The sequence below is a fragment of the Pagrus major genome, chromosome 8 (assembly GCF_040436345.1).
Source record: "Pagrus major chromosome 8, Pma_NU_1.0".
NCBI lineage: Eukaryota > Metazoa > Chordata > Actinopteri > Spariformes > Sparidae > Pagrus > Pagrus major.
The window spans coordinates 9,509,680-9,528,323 of record NC_133222.1 but is presented as its reverse complement, the minus strand read 5'-3'; the positions used below and the strand labels follow the sequence as shown (position 1 = coordinate 9,528,323).

The window sequence follows — 18,644 nt, the reverse complement described above, 5'->3', positions numbered from 1 at the left end:
TCTGCTATTAAAGTCTAGATTAAAAGACCAAACAAAGGTCTGGTGTGCCCTGCAGCAGAGATACTTGAGCTGCTGATGCTTGTGTGCAGTGGTGTGCTCTGTACTCACCAGCGGGGGCATCATCCCTTTGCTAGATGGAGGGATAACAACCCTTAGGTCTGGCTTGCGGCTTCCCATTCCCATGTTCCCTCCAGGGGGTGGTGGAGACTTGGTGGGCATGACTTTACCCAGGCCATTGCCGCTGGGTGTGCTGAGGACGCCCGGAGAGCCCCTTGGGTTAACAAAACCGTTCCCTGCAGAGGTACACAGCGACAAGAAACACATCATCAAACCACGGACTGTGACTGACAACACTCGCAGTCATCAAGCAAAACCTCTCGCACAGCGTTGTTTTCCTGCCGCCGCACGCAGCGTTAAGTGTTTCCAACCCTCTGGGAAGTTTTAATAGACTCGGATAATTATCCTGCACATTTACAAAAATAAAATGTCCATTTCAAAATTGATGAGCCTTTTATTTTTATTGTGAATGATTAGATCAAAGTCAATTCTTTGCAGCTTGGGATGAGGAGCAGTTCACTGACAAATGTACTGTGACTGCTTAAAAGGAATAGCTGAAGCCATTACAGTTGAATAAAAAACAATAAAAGATGTTGTTGTTTTACACTGTGCCCACAAACAACAGCAAAGTGTTAGACTCTCCCCTCAACGTTCACACCTTGATGTGCCTGGTCATTAGTCATTTCCTTTTTCTTGATAAGTGAGTATGAGCTACCACCAAGTTATTATAGGAACTCCCATCCTCCTCACCCCCCACTCCATCGCTGGACAACTATCCCATGCAAGGGATGATTATTATCAGTGGGTGTGGGACACATTACTTAAATGTAATGAGATAAATACTTTCCAGGGAGTCGCATATTGGTGTTAAAGACTTACAGTAACAGTGTGCAACAGTGCATAGATTCATACCAAAGCTGTAAGATACTGTATCTGATTGTATAATAGACTGTAATATGTTAAGCACCCTAAAAATATGCAACAATTCATTCTGAAGCAGAACCACAGAGTCAGAAATGACTGTACCATCCGTCTTCACCCAATATTCTGATAACTGCTGCATTTTAAAAATACAGAAAAAGATTAATTCTTCGTGGTTTTGTCAACCTAAAGTTCTTATTTTCAATTTCAAGATACGGTATGACTCATCTGATCAAGGTCTGCAGTGGGATTGTGCAGATTCCACACATATCCCCTTTAATAAAAATGAAGCTATGAACTGCTATGAAAAGAATAACCAAACAAAAGCAATATTTCAAGTGCGCTCGTATTTTAAATTGAACTTACTCCATGTGAGTCGAAGTAAAAAAATATACCATTACAATATATACATGTTGAAATCCTGAAAACAACGGGAAGACAGAATGAATTGTATCTCGCACTGCATCAACAGATCAGTAACACTTCAACAAGTTGCTGACTTCTCCATTGTGTTCAGTGTATCCCAGTGAAACACAAAGTGTGCGCACAATGAGTAGGCTCTTGCGTAGGAACATAATGGAACAATAGCCCCTCCGACTACAGATAAGGACAGCAACAATTCATGGTCAAATAAACAGTTATGATGCCGACAATAGTATCACGCAGCTGAATCAACAGTATATACAAGCTGAGATCGGCATCAGCTCTGGCTTTGATCATACGAGACTTGGCTGCTGCAAGTAAAAACAGTGTTTACAGAATTAGCAGAGTAAATGTCCAAGGCCCTAAAAATAGATCTGATTAAAAGCAGTGAAGATTTCATTGAGTGGGAATGAGACGTTAGTGCAAATAGAGTTTTCATGTGAAAGAACGGTGGGCAAAATGGCATTTGAGGAGCTTTCTGATTACAATCACTGAGCTGTGAAAGCTGTTGTCGAGGAAAACAAGACATAGGAGGTGACAACATGACGGCCTTTTCAACAGCCATTTTGACTTGTTAGCGGGGGAAACACAGGTGTTAACTAACAACATCAAAGATGGCTGCATTGCGATGTGTATCTCACACATCAGTAAGCTGGCGTGCAAAATAGCCTACAACTGGTAAACCTCAATGTAACGCAGGTGTTATTGCTGATAGACTTTTTCTGCTATGAAACGTTAGCATGGAGTTAGTTCGTTAGCTAAGTTGTTCCTGCAACACATATACAAAACCATAAAAAAACATCAATCATAACAAAATAACTGTATGTATGATCTGTTTGTGTAGGATTAAAGCAACACTATGGAACTTTTTCACCTTAAAATAAAAGCTTCAAAATTGTTTTGATGCTACGGTGTCTTTTAACTTCAGTGAGAGGGTAGGATCACAGGGTTACATACATGTTGACTTCAACATACAGGTTTGCAGCACATAACATTGTTATAACGTAGTGAGTTTTGTTTATAGTTGGAACCTACATTACGTCTGACTAACTGTTACACACCTGCAATTTGTATTTACGACAGTGACGTTGCACTCAGAAACTGTGGGGGGGCACCAAATCACACAACATTTCAACATAATGTTGCTTTAAGGAACAAACTTTCATTTCATTACGCAACCCTGTGTTGTATAATGACAAATACATTACATATTTTACATATATATATATGTAAACCTTCAAATAAGGTATAGTTTAATGCTAAATTGAATAAATTGTGCAACAACAACAAAGAAATGCTATAAGCCTGACATTTATTGGCAAAGGGGATTTTTTTCTCCTCATCTCTGCTGTGTTGTGAAGAACATTTTTAATCAAAATTAAACTATTAATAGAGCCAAGAATAACTGACAATTTTGAAATCGTTCTCAGAGACTAGATATATCTAAAGCTCCTGTGCCACTCTAATGCTCATGCAGCATTAATCCACTGAATTTCATCGTGTGTAAAGCTGTTGCTGTTGTTGTAATGTCACAACATAAATGGTGCTCACTTTGCATTATAAACAGGACTGTCGTCACGCTGTATCTATTAACATTTCATTTTCTTTGCCCACTTTTATACCAACATATGCTGACCTGATAATGGTGATGACACACTGGACACATTGCCAGTGCATCACAGGGCAAAGACAGACAGTCCGTGCTAATTTAGACTTGGATTAACCCACCTGACTTGCATATCTTTGAAACGCGCCTCTGATTATGACTTCAGAAGTCTGATGATGAGAAAATCCCACACTTCTTTCAAATAATTGCCAACGAGGGAACACATGTCTGAAGAAATATTTAGACCACAAAGTTCATTTTGAGCCAAGGTATCAGCCTCGAGTAAAGGCCCAGACACTTCAGTGGGCTTTTCTGGTGTCTGCCCTCATTCCATATTCAGACTTCTTAAATTGGTTGTGCCAATAAATCCTCTCTGGCTGAAACCTTTGCATGTTGAAAGCTGTTTGGTTTCAGTTCATTGTCCTGAATTATTAACACGGTCTGGGAAGGGGCATTACATAAGGCCTTGTGTTTACAGCTGAAATATTCAGTTTTCATTTTAAGTTCAGGGAAAGAAAACACAGTGACTTATTGTGCCCAGCAGCCCACGTGCGTCAGGCTCAGGCAAAATGTCTTGATGAATGAGAAGAAAGATGAGAATCAAGGCCTCCAAAAACAGTTTTCTAATAATAGATGCCATGCACACTCCTATTGTTGTGTCTCATAAAACTGAGTCCAGGCAGGATGTGCAGACAGTGATTTGTTAAAACTAAAGGCAGATGGAAACCAGGTAAATTATATGTTCTTTCCGTCCACTCTTCACATTTTGGTTTTATCTGTACAGCATGGGTGTCATTCATCATCATCCTCCACCTCTGAATACATATTTTTTACATTTAATTAACCTCATCATGAAGAGATCAAACACTACAATAAAAGAAAATTACTTTTTACAAGAACACAAACTTGTTGTAACGAGTACAATTTATTCAATTTCCTGGTATGATCTGCTGAACATACAAACGAGCTTTGTAGTTGTATTCCAAGAGCTTGATATGCTCCAATAGTAATTTAAGGATGGGTACAGCTTGCAGACATATTGCATAAGAGAGAGTACTCTCTTTAATCTTTTGCTGTTCTTCAACACAACTTTCATTCTTAAAGGGTAACGCCACCAATTTTACACATTAAAGTGTGTTAACAGGTTTTTGGGAGTACTACTGCATATGTGATAAAAAAATGTATAAATTATGTGGCTCCAGAGGAAGCTGCATGAAATCTGGCACCAGGTTTGGGAAAGGAAGAAGAATGCATGGAATAAAAAAGGTTATAGAAGTATTTCTGGTTCTGCTGCATCGATTTTGATCATTTGTGTTTAAACTTCCAGTCCAACAGTGTTGTTGGAGACCAAATCCGGGTGCCTTCATTACCCACAATGCAACTTAGCCTCTGAGTGACGTCACTGGAGGCAATTTATGAGACTACATGCAGCTTCCTCTGGAGCCACAACAGGCTTTAAAGTACCTTTTTTCACATATGCAGTAGTACTCCCCAAGACCTGTAAACTCACTTTAATGTGTAAAATTGGTGGTTACCCTTTAACACTCACCAGTCAAGGAAAAGCTTGTAATTAGGTGTAATTGTATGAGTTGTAAAGAGAAAAGATCTATTATAGAACTTCACAGTGGAGTAACTGTATCAAATGAGACTTAAAGAGATGCTTATTGTGAACGTGTAATAGCTGTAGAGCCGTTATCTGATCCAAAGACTGGACAAGGCCAAGAAAATATGGCTTATCAATAGATACTTGTTTGCTAGAAAAATCCATCTACAAATGTTCACTGTGACATCATCACAATCAGGCAATGAGTAAATCCTTCAAATCTCACTGAGTGACCCAAAGATTCTCCTTTTTCTATGTAAAAAAGCACATAATCTTCTCCCTGCAGTGACGCCATCGAACAGGAGTGAAGATATCACACGACACATCTTCCATCTGGCCGCTTTGAAAGGCCTCTGCTGTGGTCATAGCTGCTACTTGTGAAAAATCAGAGCTATGTCAGGAATGGTCATCTGACAGCAGGCCTGGAGAGGTTTCTCCTCCCTGTAGCCTCTGCTGTTCTACACACTTGGTACAAACAACAGCTGCAGCATGCTCACACTGTGCCAAGACGCTGACGCCCCCTGGCACAGGATCCTAACTCTTACCCCGAACCCGGTACCACACCCCAAACTTAAAACTCTCTCTTAAATGCTGCCTGTAAACCAATCCGAGGTGGTCTCTATATATTCTAATTAATACTTAACTAAATATCCCATTGTAAGCATGTCCTTATGGTCTGCCACAAGCTATGAACATTACCTATCATTAGCAGTTCGTAACACCATACTGCATCTTGTCATAAATACTATATGGAGCAATAAGGAAAGAGTTAAACTCCACCTGCCTCCGCCTCTCAGACAGCACATTGCAGCCATGACAGGCTGTCCGGTCATTGTGTACTGAGGACTTAGTGGGATGTCATGGCCCGAATACCTACAGGGTTATGCTGGTCTAGGCATCTTACAGACCCTCTCCAGCCTTATAAGGGCTGTCAGAGTGGCGGGGTGAAAACAGATGCACCTGTCAATAGAGGGAAGGAAACAGGAGGAGGGAGGGCTACATCGAGGTGACAAGTTTAAAGGAAACGCTGCGTTTATTTACCTGCCAAAGTCATTTGGACAGCTAATTGCCTCGCCTGGTTACCCAGGTTGGTTTCAAGCACAAACACAACGCTGAGTGAATGCTGCTGAGCCACCTCCCATCTCCCAAACATGCATTTTACAAGCATATCATACATTTCCTGTGTTGAGAGGAGCAACACATGTATTTCCTTTGCATGCAGTGAGAATATAGGGGAAAGGCACTTGCAGTCAATGATAGAGACAACCGTCTTCAACCAATCACAGATGGATACGCAACTATCCAGCTCGCGTGCTAAGCAGGAGGCCTATTGGGCAGAGCTACAGAGAGCTAATGAATCTCTCCGGGAGGACTTACCCGCTGGGCTGGAGCCCACACCACTTGGCACTGAAAGGTCTGTGGTATCCAGCATGCCACCTAATGAGATGCACAGAGTGATATGATTAACCATCTGCATCCTTCTGCAAGCTAGCAGAGATGTGATGGAGATGCCAGACCAGACATGAAATGTCATGTAGATCTATCTTCAGCAGCACACGAAGAGGGAGGCATGTGCTCCTGCCAGTGTCCTCACGGTGGGGAAATTTTCAATATATGACCAAAGACAGCAACATCAAGCTGTGTTCAGCATGGTGTTTGCTATGTTCATAAAGTTGGAGATAGTGAATGCAGCATTCCACTATGAGGACACACCTCCAACATGCAATTATTTATTTCCTGAAATCAGGTATCTTTGGGAGCCTCTCTTCATAATCATATGAACACTCAGCCAAGCAGACGCTTTCAAGAGACGCACTTAAATGAAAGCACACGATGCTAATATGCCACATGCGCCTGGATGTTTTTTTCAGCTTTTGTTGAAATATGTTGGTCCAACATGAATCAGAAAAAAAGATACAATAGAGATCTTGCAGCTGATAATCACGAAACAGGAGATATCGTCATAAACAACCACTAAGTAAACCTCCTGCAGATGGGAAGGTGTCAGCCAATTCTGATATGTGGTCAAAATTGAATGAGACATTTCACACCTTCTTGCATGTACCTCCATCGTATGCGGTGGAGCTGAATCTTGCAAAAGCCATCTGGACTGACTGAGTCACACCAGCCACACAAGTACTAGCGTAGAATGACTTCATTTTTCCACAATGCTGATACAGTAAATGGTGTGAAGATCTTAGAAGATTTTAAGACGTTGTGAAAAATATATCAAACAAACACCAGTTTACAGGTGTCAGTATGACATGACTTCCTGGCCTTAGGAGCAGTGCATCCAACAGCATCTTGAAAACAACGTTGAAACTCTATCTGTGTTAGGAACAACACGAGAAAAACCTGAAGTTACCTTAAATGAATAGTTTACCACTTTAGCCTAGCTTAGCATAAAGAGTGGAAGCAAAGGAAACAGCTAGCCTAGCTGAAGCATTGTGTTTTTTTGGGTGTGATGTAGGGGAAAGAGATGCAGGGCGTACTGATTAACTGTTGTAAGAACTATAGCTGGAGACTCTCAAAATATATAATTTATCATTTTCACATTTCTGTTAATAAACAAAGGCTAGCTCTATTCTTAGCATTGGAGAGAACCAAGCTAGCTGCCCCCGCCTTCTTCTAGATTTAATGCTAAGCTAAGCTAATGACTTCCTGGGTGACCACCATCAGTTTTCACCAGAACTGTTTCCTTTCCTTCAGTGTTCTTGTGCATGTAAAAGGTCTTGAAAGGGAAAAATTCCAGTCTGGACCAACAGGAGCTCCTCTCTCCCACAGAAAACACTGCTCCTGAAGTGCCTGAAACGCCTCGTCAGTAGTCCAACACATAATTGTGTGACTTTGTGACACAGTACGTCACCATGTTACACATTTGCATAATTTATGCATATATTCACTGTAGAAGTGAAGCTATCTGGAAGCTGAAAACATGACAAAGCTGACCCAAGACACAGTGATCTGTGCTGGCTCAGGCATGTGTGAGCCGACCAATCAGAGCAGACTGGGCATTGAAGAGACAGGAGCTAAAAAGGAGCATCTCAGACAGATGGAGAACACGGTGCTGCCGCACTGCGCAGTATGAGGAAACTGAGGTGTTTTTTGAGCATTACAGCATGTAAACCTATTCTAGTATTAAACTAAAATAAAACCATGAAAGTGAGCATAATACGTTACATCACAATAATTTGAAAGACACTATAATCACATACAACTTCTAGACAAAAGAGCTTTTGTGAAGCCTGCTCTGAGTGATTTGGATCATCCTCAGAACACTTTGACCAACTGACATGGGTTCTTGTCCACTAACCTGCACTGCCTGCACTGGTGGGCCTCTGGGGGCCTCCACTCGAGCCCACATTCCTGTGCAGAGAGGCCTGTGGAGGGGACAGCATCCCACTGTCACTCAGGGAGGCTGTGGCTGCTGCCAGGGCCTGGCTACCCAGAGTCCCTCCTGGCTGGTACATGGCATTAGGATTGGACACAGGCACTGCCACATGCATGGAGAAGTTCTGCTGAGGCAATGCTGTGGGCTACAAGAGGGAGACAAACACACACAGAGATATTTACACACAAACACACTCTGAATCCATGGTCTGATGGTTGTCATGGCATCATTGACAGAGAGCGACCCTGGAGTTTTTTTTTTTTTTTTAAAGGGACAGTTCATCCCAAAACAAAAATACATATTTTTCCTTTTAGCTGTTGTACTATTTAGTCATGTAATTGTTGGCAGCTGAATTTCGGAGATATCGTCCGTGGAGATGTCTGCTTTCTCTCAAATATAATGGAATTAGATGGCACTTTGTTTGTGGTGTTCAAGGCCCCAAAAAACTAAATTTGGAAAATTTCCGTTTTATTGGAGAAAAGACAGACATAGCTACGGCTGACATCTCCAAAACTCAGCAACTCACATCAAAACAAACTAGATGGACAAACAGCAGTAGAGGAAAAATATGTATGTTGTCCCTTTAATACATTAATAAATTCACAAAATAATCAGGCAGAGGGCACACTAAATAACTGCAAAAAAATAAGATGCAAGTGCATTTTAAACTCAGCAGTTGTTTTATAACAGAATATTTTAAGAAACATTTCTGCCCGACATTGATCAACTGAGGTTGATTGAGTGACATTATATAACCATCCAAAACGTTTATTCTCATTAACATCATACATACAGAATACACACATATCTTCAGTGCTACCGAAACACACAGAAAACACAGAAAACACAAAATCCAAAAACATGCATTCAGGTGATCACTTTGGCATTGCAGCAGTCAGCACTACAGATGTACTTTTTCTTTCTGAAACACTGCTGTGTAATGTGTCTCTTGGCACTGCAGAGACGGGAATGCGGGGACTCACAACGACAAGAATCGTGACTCACTTGCATTTACCTACAAAGTGCTGACTGCGCAAAGCGTAAGTGAGAATGACAGGTGGCAGTGAGAACGTTTCATCATAGCATTATCCAGTGAGCCAGTCGGCTGTTATCATTAGTTTGTTAATGGCAAAGTGATGCTCTTCATGTCAGGAACATAGAGAGAACGACTGCTTAGTAAGCACTATGTTCTTGCATAATTCTAATATTGTCACGCATGATAAGATCACAAAAGATTTGTGGCGTTTTAGAGGGTGAGCCAGTGTGGTACGTGATGAAGGAGAGGGAAGATGCTAAATGATAGTGTAGTGTTAGTGTGCTGTGGGAACACTTTACTGCTGGAGTATGAGATATTTTATAGTAGGCTGCACTGAGAGAGACATAATAGAAAGATCTGAAAGGAGAAATGATAAACATTGCATTATCAAAGAACTGTTAAGTCTTTTTTATTTGTTACATTACGAGATAAAAATCAGGTTTGAGATGTAAAACCTTAAATCTCAGAACCTGCAGAAGTTTATGATAAACACTCACGCTACGTGAGTATTTACTGTACATTCCTGATGTGTTTAAATAGCGACTGCTGTTTGAGTTATGATAACATGACCATGATACTAGGGTGTAATCTTTCCAGCAGAAGCATGCAACATTTCACCTGTTCACATGAAATGTGATCTTATCAGGGTGTGCCAAAATATCAGTTGCCGAACAAATCAACATAAGAAACAAATGCACGCCCAGTGAAGGGGGGGAGGGGGCATTAATCTTAAGCTAGAGTAGATCTGAAAGAAGTTGACAGAGGTTCTGGAGGAGGGGGGGGTAACAAAAAGAGGAAAAAGTTAAATGAAAAAAAGAGTGAAAATCCTTTTGTGCCACAAAGCCAAGCAAAGATGTTGCATTTACAGTACTTACGATTTTATGATTTCTCATCATATTATCAAACTCCTCATTAATTTTTTTATACTTTTCTTCTGTGTGAGGAGTGAGGACATATGAGGCATCAGGGTCCGGGCTATCACAACCTCTGTGTTCTTTCTTGTTTAGCGCCTGTAGTGAACATCAACATAAAGACAGGAATCAACACAAAACAGCAGGGGACAAAGGAAGTACTTACACCACAGCGCTTGTACATTAAATCACTCTCTTCGCTTAGTTTGCCGAAATGGTCGTCCATGAGGGGGCTGTGCCCAAAACAGTCATCGGGATCAGGACTAGCACAGTCATTATGGCCTTTGTTTCTCAATTTCTGAAATGAAATTGCACAGTTGAAAAGAAACAGAATACAAGATGTGGCTCTGTGTTTTTTGCTACTTTTATAGCAGAGAAATATGAAACAAATGTACAAAAAATCATCAGCTACTGAATGTTTCTCCTTCAAATTGTTTCTTTTATTGCGGCACAACATGAACAGCTGCTGCACCAATGCTAGGTTAATCTGGAGTTCGACACATGGCTCTGTACCAAGGGGAAACTGAAATGTCACTCTATATCCTTTCACCCTTCAAGTGTTCAGAGAAACAAAATATTGTCCTCCTTCTCCCTTTTCCCCTCTTTCCGTCTCCTCCTCGACCTCCCTCCCTCCCTCCCTGCCTCCATCCCTCTCTGTTCCTCCTTCTCTTGCAGCAAGTGTGTGTTTGCATTTTTCATTATATTTCAGTTATCATAAGCCACCCAGCTGGAAGAAACCACTGCCTAAGACGATACTACAGCGGAGCACTTTAAGACCGTCCCAGTCTGTAATTCAGTATGGTTGTCACTCGTGGGATCTTATCAAAGTTAATGCATGTGGGGAATAAAATGGATTATCAAATGTGGTCAAAGATGCTTATTTGAGCATGAAATTGAGCAATTATTGTAAAAGCAAAGAGCTCTTAAGTACATAGGACAGTGTGTTGTGGTGTTATAAAGAGCCTATTCTAACTTCAGGGGGAAAAAAGCTAAACAAATAAACGCAACGCCGTGCTCCTTTGCTCACTTTCATACAGGCTGTTCTCTGCTCCTCATTACAGCTCTGAATAGCAGTGTTAACAAGACTCGCTGACAGCATGTGACAGCTTGTGATATCAAGGCAGCGTACATCAAAACATGATTTATGTGTGGCTCTCAAGGTTCCTCTATCAGGCTGCTGCAGGTCCACAGCAGCCGCCCTGCCCTGTCTGTGGGCTGCCTCGGAGGCCTCGTGTCTACAGGAAGGTCGCTGACTCCTGTGGATGCACGGGTCAGAGTGCGAGGTGGAGGAGAGAAACCTACACACACTAATGAGACCTTACTCTGTGTTTCTGGTCTTCATCACCCAACAAAGTGGAAAATGTGTGTGTGTACGTGAGAGAGAAACAGAAAGTCTACGAGTAGGAGTGTGTGCGGTGCATATGTCTGAGTGTTGTGTTGGGTGTGAGAGTGTGTGACTTTTGTGTTTGTGTGTGTTATGTGTGGGGAGGGGGGGTATTTTCTACAGCTGCTACATCCTCTGACAGCAATGTGACAGTGCGTTTAGACAATGCGGCTAACCCAGCGCTGCTCACCACAACCTCAGTGTAAGTTACATTTCCTAAAAACCTGTGCCATGGCTCTTTATGAGACGCCTGCATAATATTATTGCTCGTTAAAACCAGATTACCGCTCGCTCCATCTCAATGCACTCACACGCATACATGTTCTGAGGTTTGTACATTTTTAGCCGCACAAGAACAGTGTTAATGTACATCGTACAGGCAGAGATGTGACTGTGTACGCCGAGACAGAAATAAGGAAGTTCAGAAAAGCACCAACATCTCTTCAGACCTAAGTGTCCACAATGCCCAGAGGAGAGTAAGAGAGAGAGAGAGTCCTCTGGATAATGAATGGCTAGCACTGTACCACAGATGCATTACTGTTTGGTGTGGTACAGAGCAGAGGCATTCTTCTCATTCTAAGAAAACGCCTTGCTGGTTCATTTCCTGTTTACTGAATGAACCCTCTTTAGTTAGGGTCCTGAAAGGCCTGTGTTTACTGGGGTTAAAACTATGCACTTTCTCTACCAGCGAGCCAAAGATCTGATCTCAACCTGCAAATTTTAAGCTCCAACCTGCTCATTATGGGAATAGTTTGGTCGGACTGGTCGGGCACGGCTGTGCGAGATGGGCAGGGCTGCTCTACTTTCACAACAAGCCTGGCCAAAATTCAGCACGCCGCACCCACTGGCCCAAGCCATTTAGGGAGGGGTTGCAGCAGCACAGTGGGTGAGCGGGAACCAGATAGCAGCAGACAAGGGCAGGCAGCACAGATCTGTACCGTGATACATGACATGAATCACAGCCATACAGGACTGCAACTAACGTATATATTTTCATTATTGACTTATCTGTTGATAATTTTCTCGATCATCGTGCTAGTTGTTCGGTCTAAAAATTGTGTTTTGTCCACAACACCAAGATTATTGTCAAAGACAGGCAAATAAAGGGAAAAATATTCACTTTTTTAGAAATGGAATCAGATAATTTTGACTTTTTTCTTAAAGGAGACAAATTATGCTCATTTTCAAGTTCATTATGTTATTAAGGGGTTCATCTAGAATAGCTTTACATGCTTTAGTGCTTAAAAAACACATCAGTTTTCTCACACTGTCCAGTGCTGCAGCACTGTAGCACTGTATTTCCCCTCTCTGTTTTAGCTCCTGTCTCTTTAAGGCCCCCCTCCAGAATACCCAGTCTGCTCTGATTGGTCAGCTCACACACGCCTGACCCAGCACCACTTACAACAACAGAGCAGCTGTGCTAAATAAAATTCTTAGGTGCCAAACTAGCCGCAAGGCTTAAATTATGAAAATTTGTGACATGGTGACATAGTGTGATGTCATGAAGTCAGGGAATTAAAGGCGGGACTACTGACGAGGTCTTTCAGGAGCAGTGTTTTAATCTGTCGGTACGGACTTTGACCTTTTGAACATTCAAGATCTCTTACATGCACAGAAATGTATAGAAAACACTAAAGGAAATGAAAACATTAAAAAAGCATAATAGATCTTACTCAAATTGATAAATCAATAATCAAAATAGTTGGCCATTAATTAAATAGTTTACAACTAATTGATTAATCATTGCAGCTCTATACATGTTATCTTCATAAAGATGCATTTAAGGTGCTCTATATACAAGAGTTTCTCATCTCTGTGGCGTTCTAAATGCATATCACATTGAAGGGCTTGGAAAGCATGGCTGTAATTCTTTGTTAAATGACTTGGCATGTTTCGGGTGTCCCACAGACGCTGCCCACAGCTCCTACTAAATGGATCACTAAATCAGCACATGGCCAAACAGGTGTCCCTCTTCCAAACACCTGTCAAGACCTGGCTCCCCATGCTGGCCAATCAGAGCCAGCCGCGCAGAGACATGGCCGTAGAAGGGACCACATGGAGCCCTGAAGGCCACCCGACCCCAGATCAACTTTGCTCTTACATGTCGACGCTGCGGACTGCTCCAGACACTACAGCGCTCTGACCTAGAAAAGGGGAAACTTGCCAGACAATCAGGAGGCAAAAAAGAAAGGATAACTTCTTTTTATGAATAGTTTGACAAAGGCGGCTTCAGAATGCCTCTCAAATGTCGTCGAAACAAGCTGTGGGGTTCAAAAGTGAAGTTGGCTGGACGTGAATACAGCTGAGGATGGGATTTTCAGTAGCATTTCTGATGAAAGATGGATAGGGGATGTTTGTTGCCGGAGAGGGGGGCCGCAGAGCGTATAGACAAGGGAACTTGTGTAATCTATTCACAAGGCCCTGAGAGGCTCACAAAGATGAGTGGGAACAAGGCCAGCTGCTATTTTCTCACAGCAGTCCAAACCTGTATTGATAGAAATTTGGCTCCTCAGATAAAAATGAGACTCTGAGTGGCTGACGTCAAACCAACTGGCCACTATTGTCTGTGCGCGCATCTGTGTGTGTGCGTCCAGCATTTCCCTTGTGTGGTACTTGGACTTCTCTTGACAAACGTTTTCCATTGGAGGAGGCTTCCTTATGCTGAAGAAAACACTTGTTTTTCGTCTCCACTACTAACCTTGCTGTAACCATGGGGAACATTGAGCACAGCGATTCCCTCTCCAGATTTGCGGTGCATGTACAGCACAGAGGGCTTCGTTTGCAGCGAAGAGCAACCTTGCATACCACTTTGATTTGAAATCGATGTATTTGTGCCCACTAAGTAACTTTAAAAACACATTTTTTTATACAGTTCATCATGCCTACATTCTGCTCAGTCCTTGGTCTCATGTTTACTTTTAAGCATTATATTCTCAATTTTTATTGCAAAAACTGAAGCAAACACTATTCCATGGATTAAAAATAAAACTCAAACCATTGCATAAGCCACCTACATCACCTGTTTCTTGAGAAGTACTTTCAGTGAAATGGGCCCATGCAATTTACTCTGCTGCTGTGAGTCTTGGAAAACAATTTCACTCTGATGTTCTCCCTCTCTTGTGTCAAGAGAGCTTTCTGCATTTAACTTATTCATGTACTGCACGGTACTGTACGTGAATAGAAGGCAGGGTGAAAGGAGAAAGATAGTGGTTCGGCATAAAAGCTAAACTTCAAAAATTGTGGGGGAGATGGCTGAAAGGAAGGCATGAAGAGGCTGCTTCTACAGTCTCTTCCATTGTGCCTGAATCACAGTCACTTACAGTGGCTTTCACTATCGGCAGAGCACCACCTGACCTATGACTGCTGCACCACGGCTCTGATTACAGGCCCCCTCAACAGCAAGACAGTTTGTAGCGTAATGGCAATACAGCGGGAAATTACACAAAATGTTTCAAAACAGGAGCACAACACGATGGTTTAATGCATGTTGTGTTCCCTAAACGACATACAGTAGAAGCTATATTTCAAGCGGTCGTGCAGCAGAGGCCTCCCCTCACCTCATTCCAGCCTCTCACCCTGCAGTGCTGTGAATTAGCCCTTGTGCCCGCCGCTACACTAAGCAAGGTAGCGTGCTAATCCTCATGACATCACCATTGTGTCCAGGCCGTTCCATCTAATGTGCTTATCAAAGGGCTTCTTTGAGTGTGAACGCACTAGGAAATCAGCATGGGGAGGCGGCTGATAGGAAGGCTTTTATCTGCTGAGGAATATTTCTGCTCTTATATAACATCTTAAGAGACTTTCACTACCATCGTGTTCCCTTTCCCCTGTGGTGCTGTAGTCTTCACTTGAGGGGAATAAAAGGCTCTTTTGGTTGGTCTTAAGGCACTGTATGCCACGGCCCAGCAGCACTAGCAGCCGCCGTATTCTCTCTCTCCACTCCCCACCGCACATTGTGAGTTGGGAGTGAGGGGCTCTTAGATAAGGAGACCTCTGTAATTCCCAGACATATCTTGTTTTTATCTCATGACCATTTGCACATTACCGAGCGGATTGATATCAGGATATGAGGCTGGATTCATGTCCTTCCTTTGGCTCACTCCATTGTCTAGTTACTCTGTGGACAGGAAGACAAGCAGGAGGGGGCAAGCTCTCTCGTCTGCATTTTAGTTTGATACTGTTGTCTTGTAGCCGTTAGAAAAACAATACACAGAGTGAGAATCAGTCCCACCTGACACCACAACAACAATGGACGGATCACAATGAACTGTGAGCGCAACGGCAGACTAGTAGTGACAAAATGAGTCATGCACACTAAATCTAAAGCAGCCACAGATACATACGTACGATTCTGCAAAACACGAATATGTTGAAACTTTACATTTCTGTAAGTTACAACTTTTTTTCAGTTTTTTATTATTTGACAACACTATGCTTATGCTCAGGTTAGGTTTAGGCAGAAAAACCACTTGGTTAGGGTTAGAAAAACATGTGTTTTGACTTTAAATACCTGTTTCAGTGACCACAAACAAGGCTGGAAATTGTCCCGAGATCTCCTTAAAAGTATCCAGTGCTGTCACGCTTATTAATGTAGAAACGTTGTGGGTTTCCTACTTAAATTTATTAAATAAATGAAACTAATAAATATTAGTTTCACGCTTACAACGTTGAACGAACTTGAAATTGTTTCACCTACACCCTGGTTGGTCTCGCCTACATTATTTAAAGGTATGGTACTTGTTATGTCTGCATTAAAATGTCTAAAAACGACTTTGTTATATATTTTATTGAGTCGTGTAGTTACTTTATCCAAATGTTTTCAAGAACGTTCAAACCTGGAGAAATGGTAATTTTATTCAAGGTAACAGTTCCTTTCATCGCCTGCTGCTATAATTTTGTAAGAGAGTCAGAGAGTGAGGACGGAAGTCGGCGAATATGACCAATATGACCACATAACGTGAATAAAACTTAAAAGCATTACTTCAATTGTGAACGTGTTTTCTGCCTGAGCCACATATTATTATTATTATTATTATTATTATATAGATTTTCATCAACAATGGTGGTTGTTCAATAATGAGGACAAAAACTCTCAGGATCCCACGCGACTTACATGTTTTGTTTTGATTGAGAGACCGCTCAGGGCAAGAATTACAAACTGTTCATTTGAAGCTTTCTTGTTTCTATCTGAGATGTTTTTTGATGATAATTGATCATTGAAAAATTAAAAAATGTAATATCTCCTTCGATAAATCAACTACCCGAAAACTTTTTGAGAATAGTCTATGGCTACTACAATGCAGCAGTCGTGAATGCCCTACTGTGTACTACAAATAATTACCTGCATTTGACTGGCGAGATTGCCAATTAAATATAGCCCATCCATTTAACAGAATAAGAGGCAATTGGTGTGCAGCGAGCATTCCCTTCAGAGCTTTCCGCTCTGAGACTGTGGTGAATGACGGAGTGACAAAGCTATTAGCCGCCTCAGTCAGAGAGAACAGTCTCAATCAGCGGACTGCATATTTTCAGTATAGACAAGAGGGAATTAAACTACAAATTGAGGATAAAGGCAAACCAATGTCATCATTATCTACAGATTAAAAAGAATGAGAACACACACTCTGTTCCCACTCCACATAAAGGAAAGGAGGCACACATTCGAAACTGATCAGAAGAAATTACACTCCAGACAAAAACATTAACGTACAGATTATTGAACATCTTTCTAACCGTTTTTACTCCCTGTCTCTCTGTCTCCCGCCTTCTCTTTCTCTCTCTCTGGTCATTGAGTGGATCATTAGCTGTCAGGGCCCTTGAAACCATACCCCCAACCCTGAACTCCCATTCCTGCTCGCCTCTAAAATATTCATAAGGACAATTAGGAGTTCCGATAAGGCGAGTACGGAGGGCTGGGGGGCGTGCGGCAGAGAGGGCAGGATGTGCCAGCAGGACGTCTGTTCTGCAACACTCTATACCCAGACCACAGACCTGTCCTCATCAATCTGAGACACAGCAGCCTCCCTCTTTGCCCCCAGTCAGGCCAGGCAGCCAGGGGAAGGTGGCACGGTGCCAGCTAACCCCCCCTCCAGAACCCCCTCCCCACCCACCCCCATCCCAGCAGGCTTTGCTCTGTCCTCGCCCCTGGGCAGGAGGGGTTGGCCGCACAGCACGCACAGTGGGAGGAGGGGGCCACAAGGGCAAACTGATTGTTGCACGAGCTAACTCACAGAAGCCGCTGTGCACGAAAAAGCAAGGTCCCGTTTCAGCCGTTCAGCCCGCAAGGTCATTGAGGAACGCAGAGGGTGGACTTGTGGTTCTGATGATCTTTAACATAACGAGTATCAATGCTGCTCTGTAACTAGATCAAACCAAATTAGGTCAGCTCAATGTCTGACCTATTTCATGTGGTTCATGCCACAGATATGACAGGTATGTGGTTGGAGCTCAGTTTGAGCAGCTATACATTAACTTACTGCAGAAAAGAAACGAATCATGTTGCCATTACCTTTTTTAATAGCATTGAATTACTTTTGGGTTACATCCTACGATTCTGCTAAGACACTAGGGTTTATCAGTCTATAATATAGTAAACCTAAGTGCACATTATTTGCAAGAATACTGTAAAAATTATGGCTGCTGATTTTGACATTTTGAGGTTTTATTCACCATTGTTGCCTCATTTGTTTGCACTCTGCTGGTAGTTGTGTATTACTAGTGTTTTACCGACAAGAGGGAACTTTTTTTATGTAAGTATCATAAGTTACAAAGAAAATGAATGATAAGCATGTAACAACCAATGTTATATATTGGATTCCGCCACTGATCAGCAACAATCACAACTAAAAAAATATTTTGTTGGCAGACTTGTTACAAAATACTGAGCAAATACTTCAGAGCTTTAATCTGTTTTATGTCTGTCAGACAACTTCATTTCTGTGGAAGCTGATGCATAAAGACGAATCACTTTTTCTCTGCTCTACAGGGCAAAAGGTATGTCCACACAGATCAGTTCAAATACCGTGTCTTCTTTTAAACTATCTGCATTAGTCAAACAAACTCGACTGCTGTCAGCTAAGCTCTGGTTCCAAGAACCTTTGCAGATGTTTAACAGGAATCAGTGGGGGGAAAAAATGAGTAAGAGAAAAATGTGTAATTCAGCTTGAAATATTACTCAAACATCTTCTTCTTTTTTCTGGTGAATAAAATGTTAAGTTCCAGATTTCAAGAATGAGCACATCTAGTTTAAACTGGTTAGCGTCAGTGGGTACCAATGTTAGGAAGAAGGCACCATGGCTTATGGTCTTTTGTT

General features: G+C 42.0%; 1 protein-coding gene across 3 annotated transcripts in view; it reads right to left on the bottom strand.

Moving 5' to 3' along the window:
* Positions 1-18,644, bottom strand: part of mef2aa (myocyte enhancer factor 2aa) — a 73,001-nt gene that overhangs the window by 7,814 nt on the left and 46,543 nt on the right. Inside the window, exons 4-7 of one of the 3 annotated variants that reach the window (XM_073471539.1) lie at positions 10,115-10,246; positions 9,913-10,047; positions 7,924-8,146; positions 109-293 (exon numbers count right to left, since the gene is read on the bottom strand). In XM_073471539.1, the coding sequence (XP_073327640.1) occupies positions 109-293; positions 7,924-8,146; positions 9,913-10,047; positions 10,115-10,246 (675 nt within the window). The remainder of the gene's footprint in view (positions 1-108; positions 294-7,923; positions 8,147-9,912; positions 10,048-10,114; positions 10,247-18,644) is intronic. The other 2 variants (XM_073471538.1, XM_073471537.1) reach the window with 2 other exon arrangements.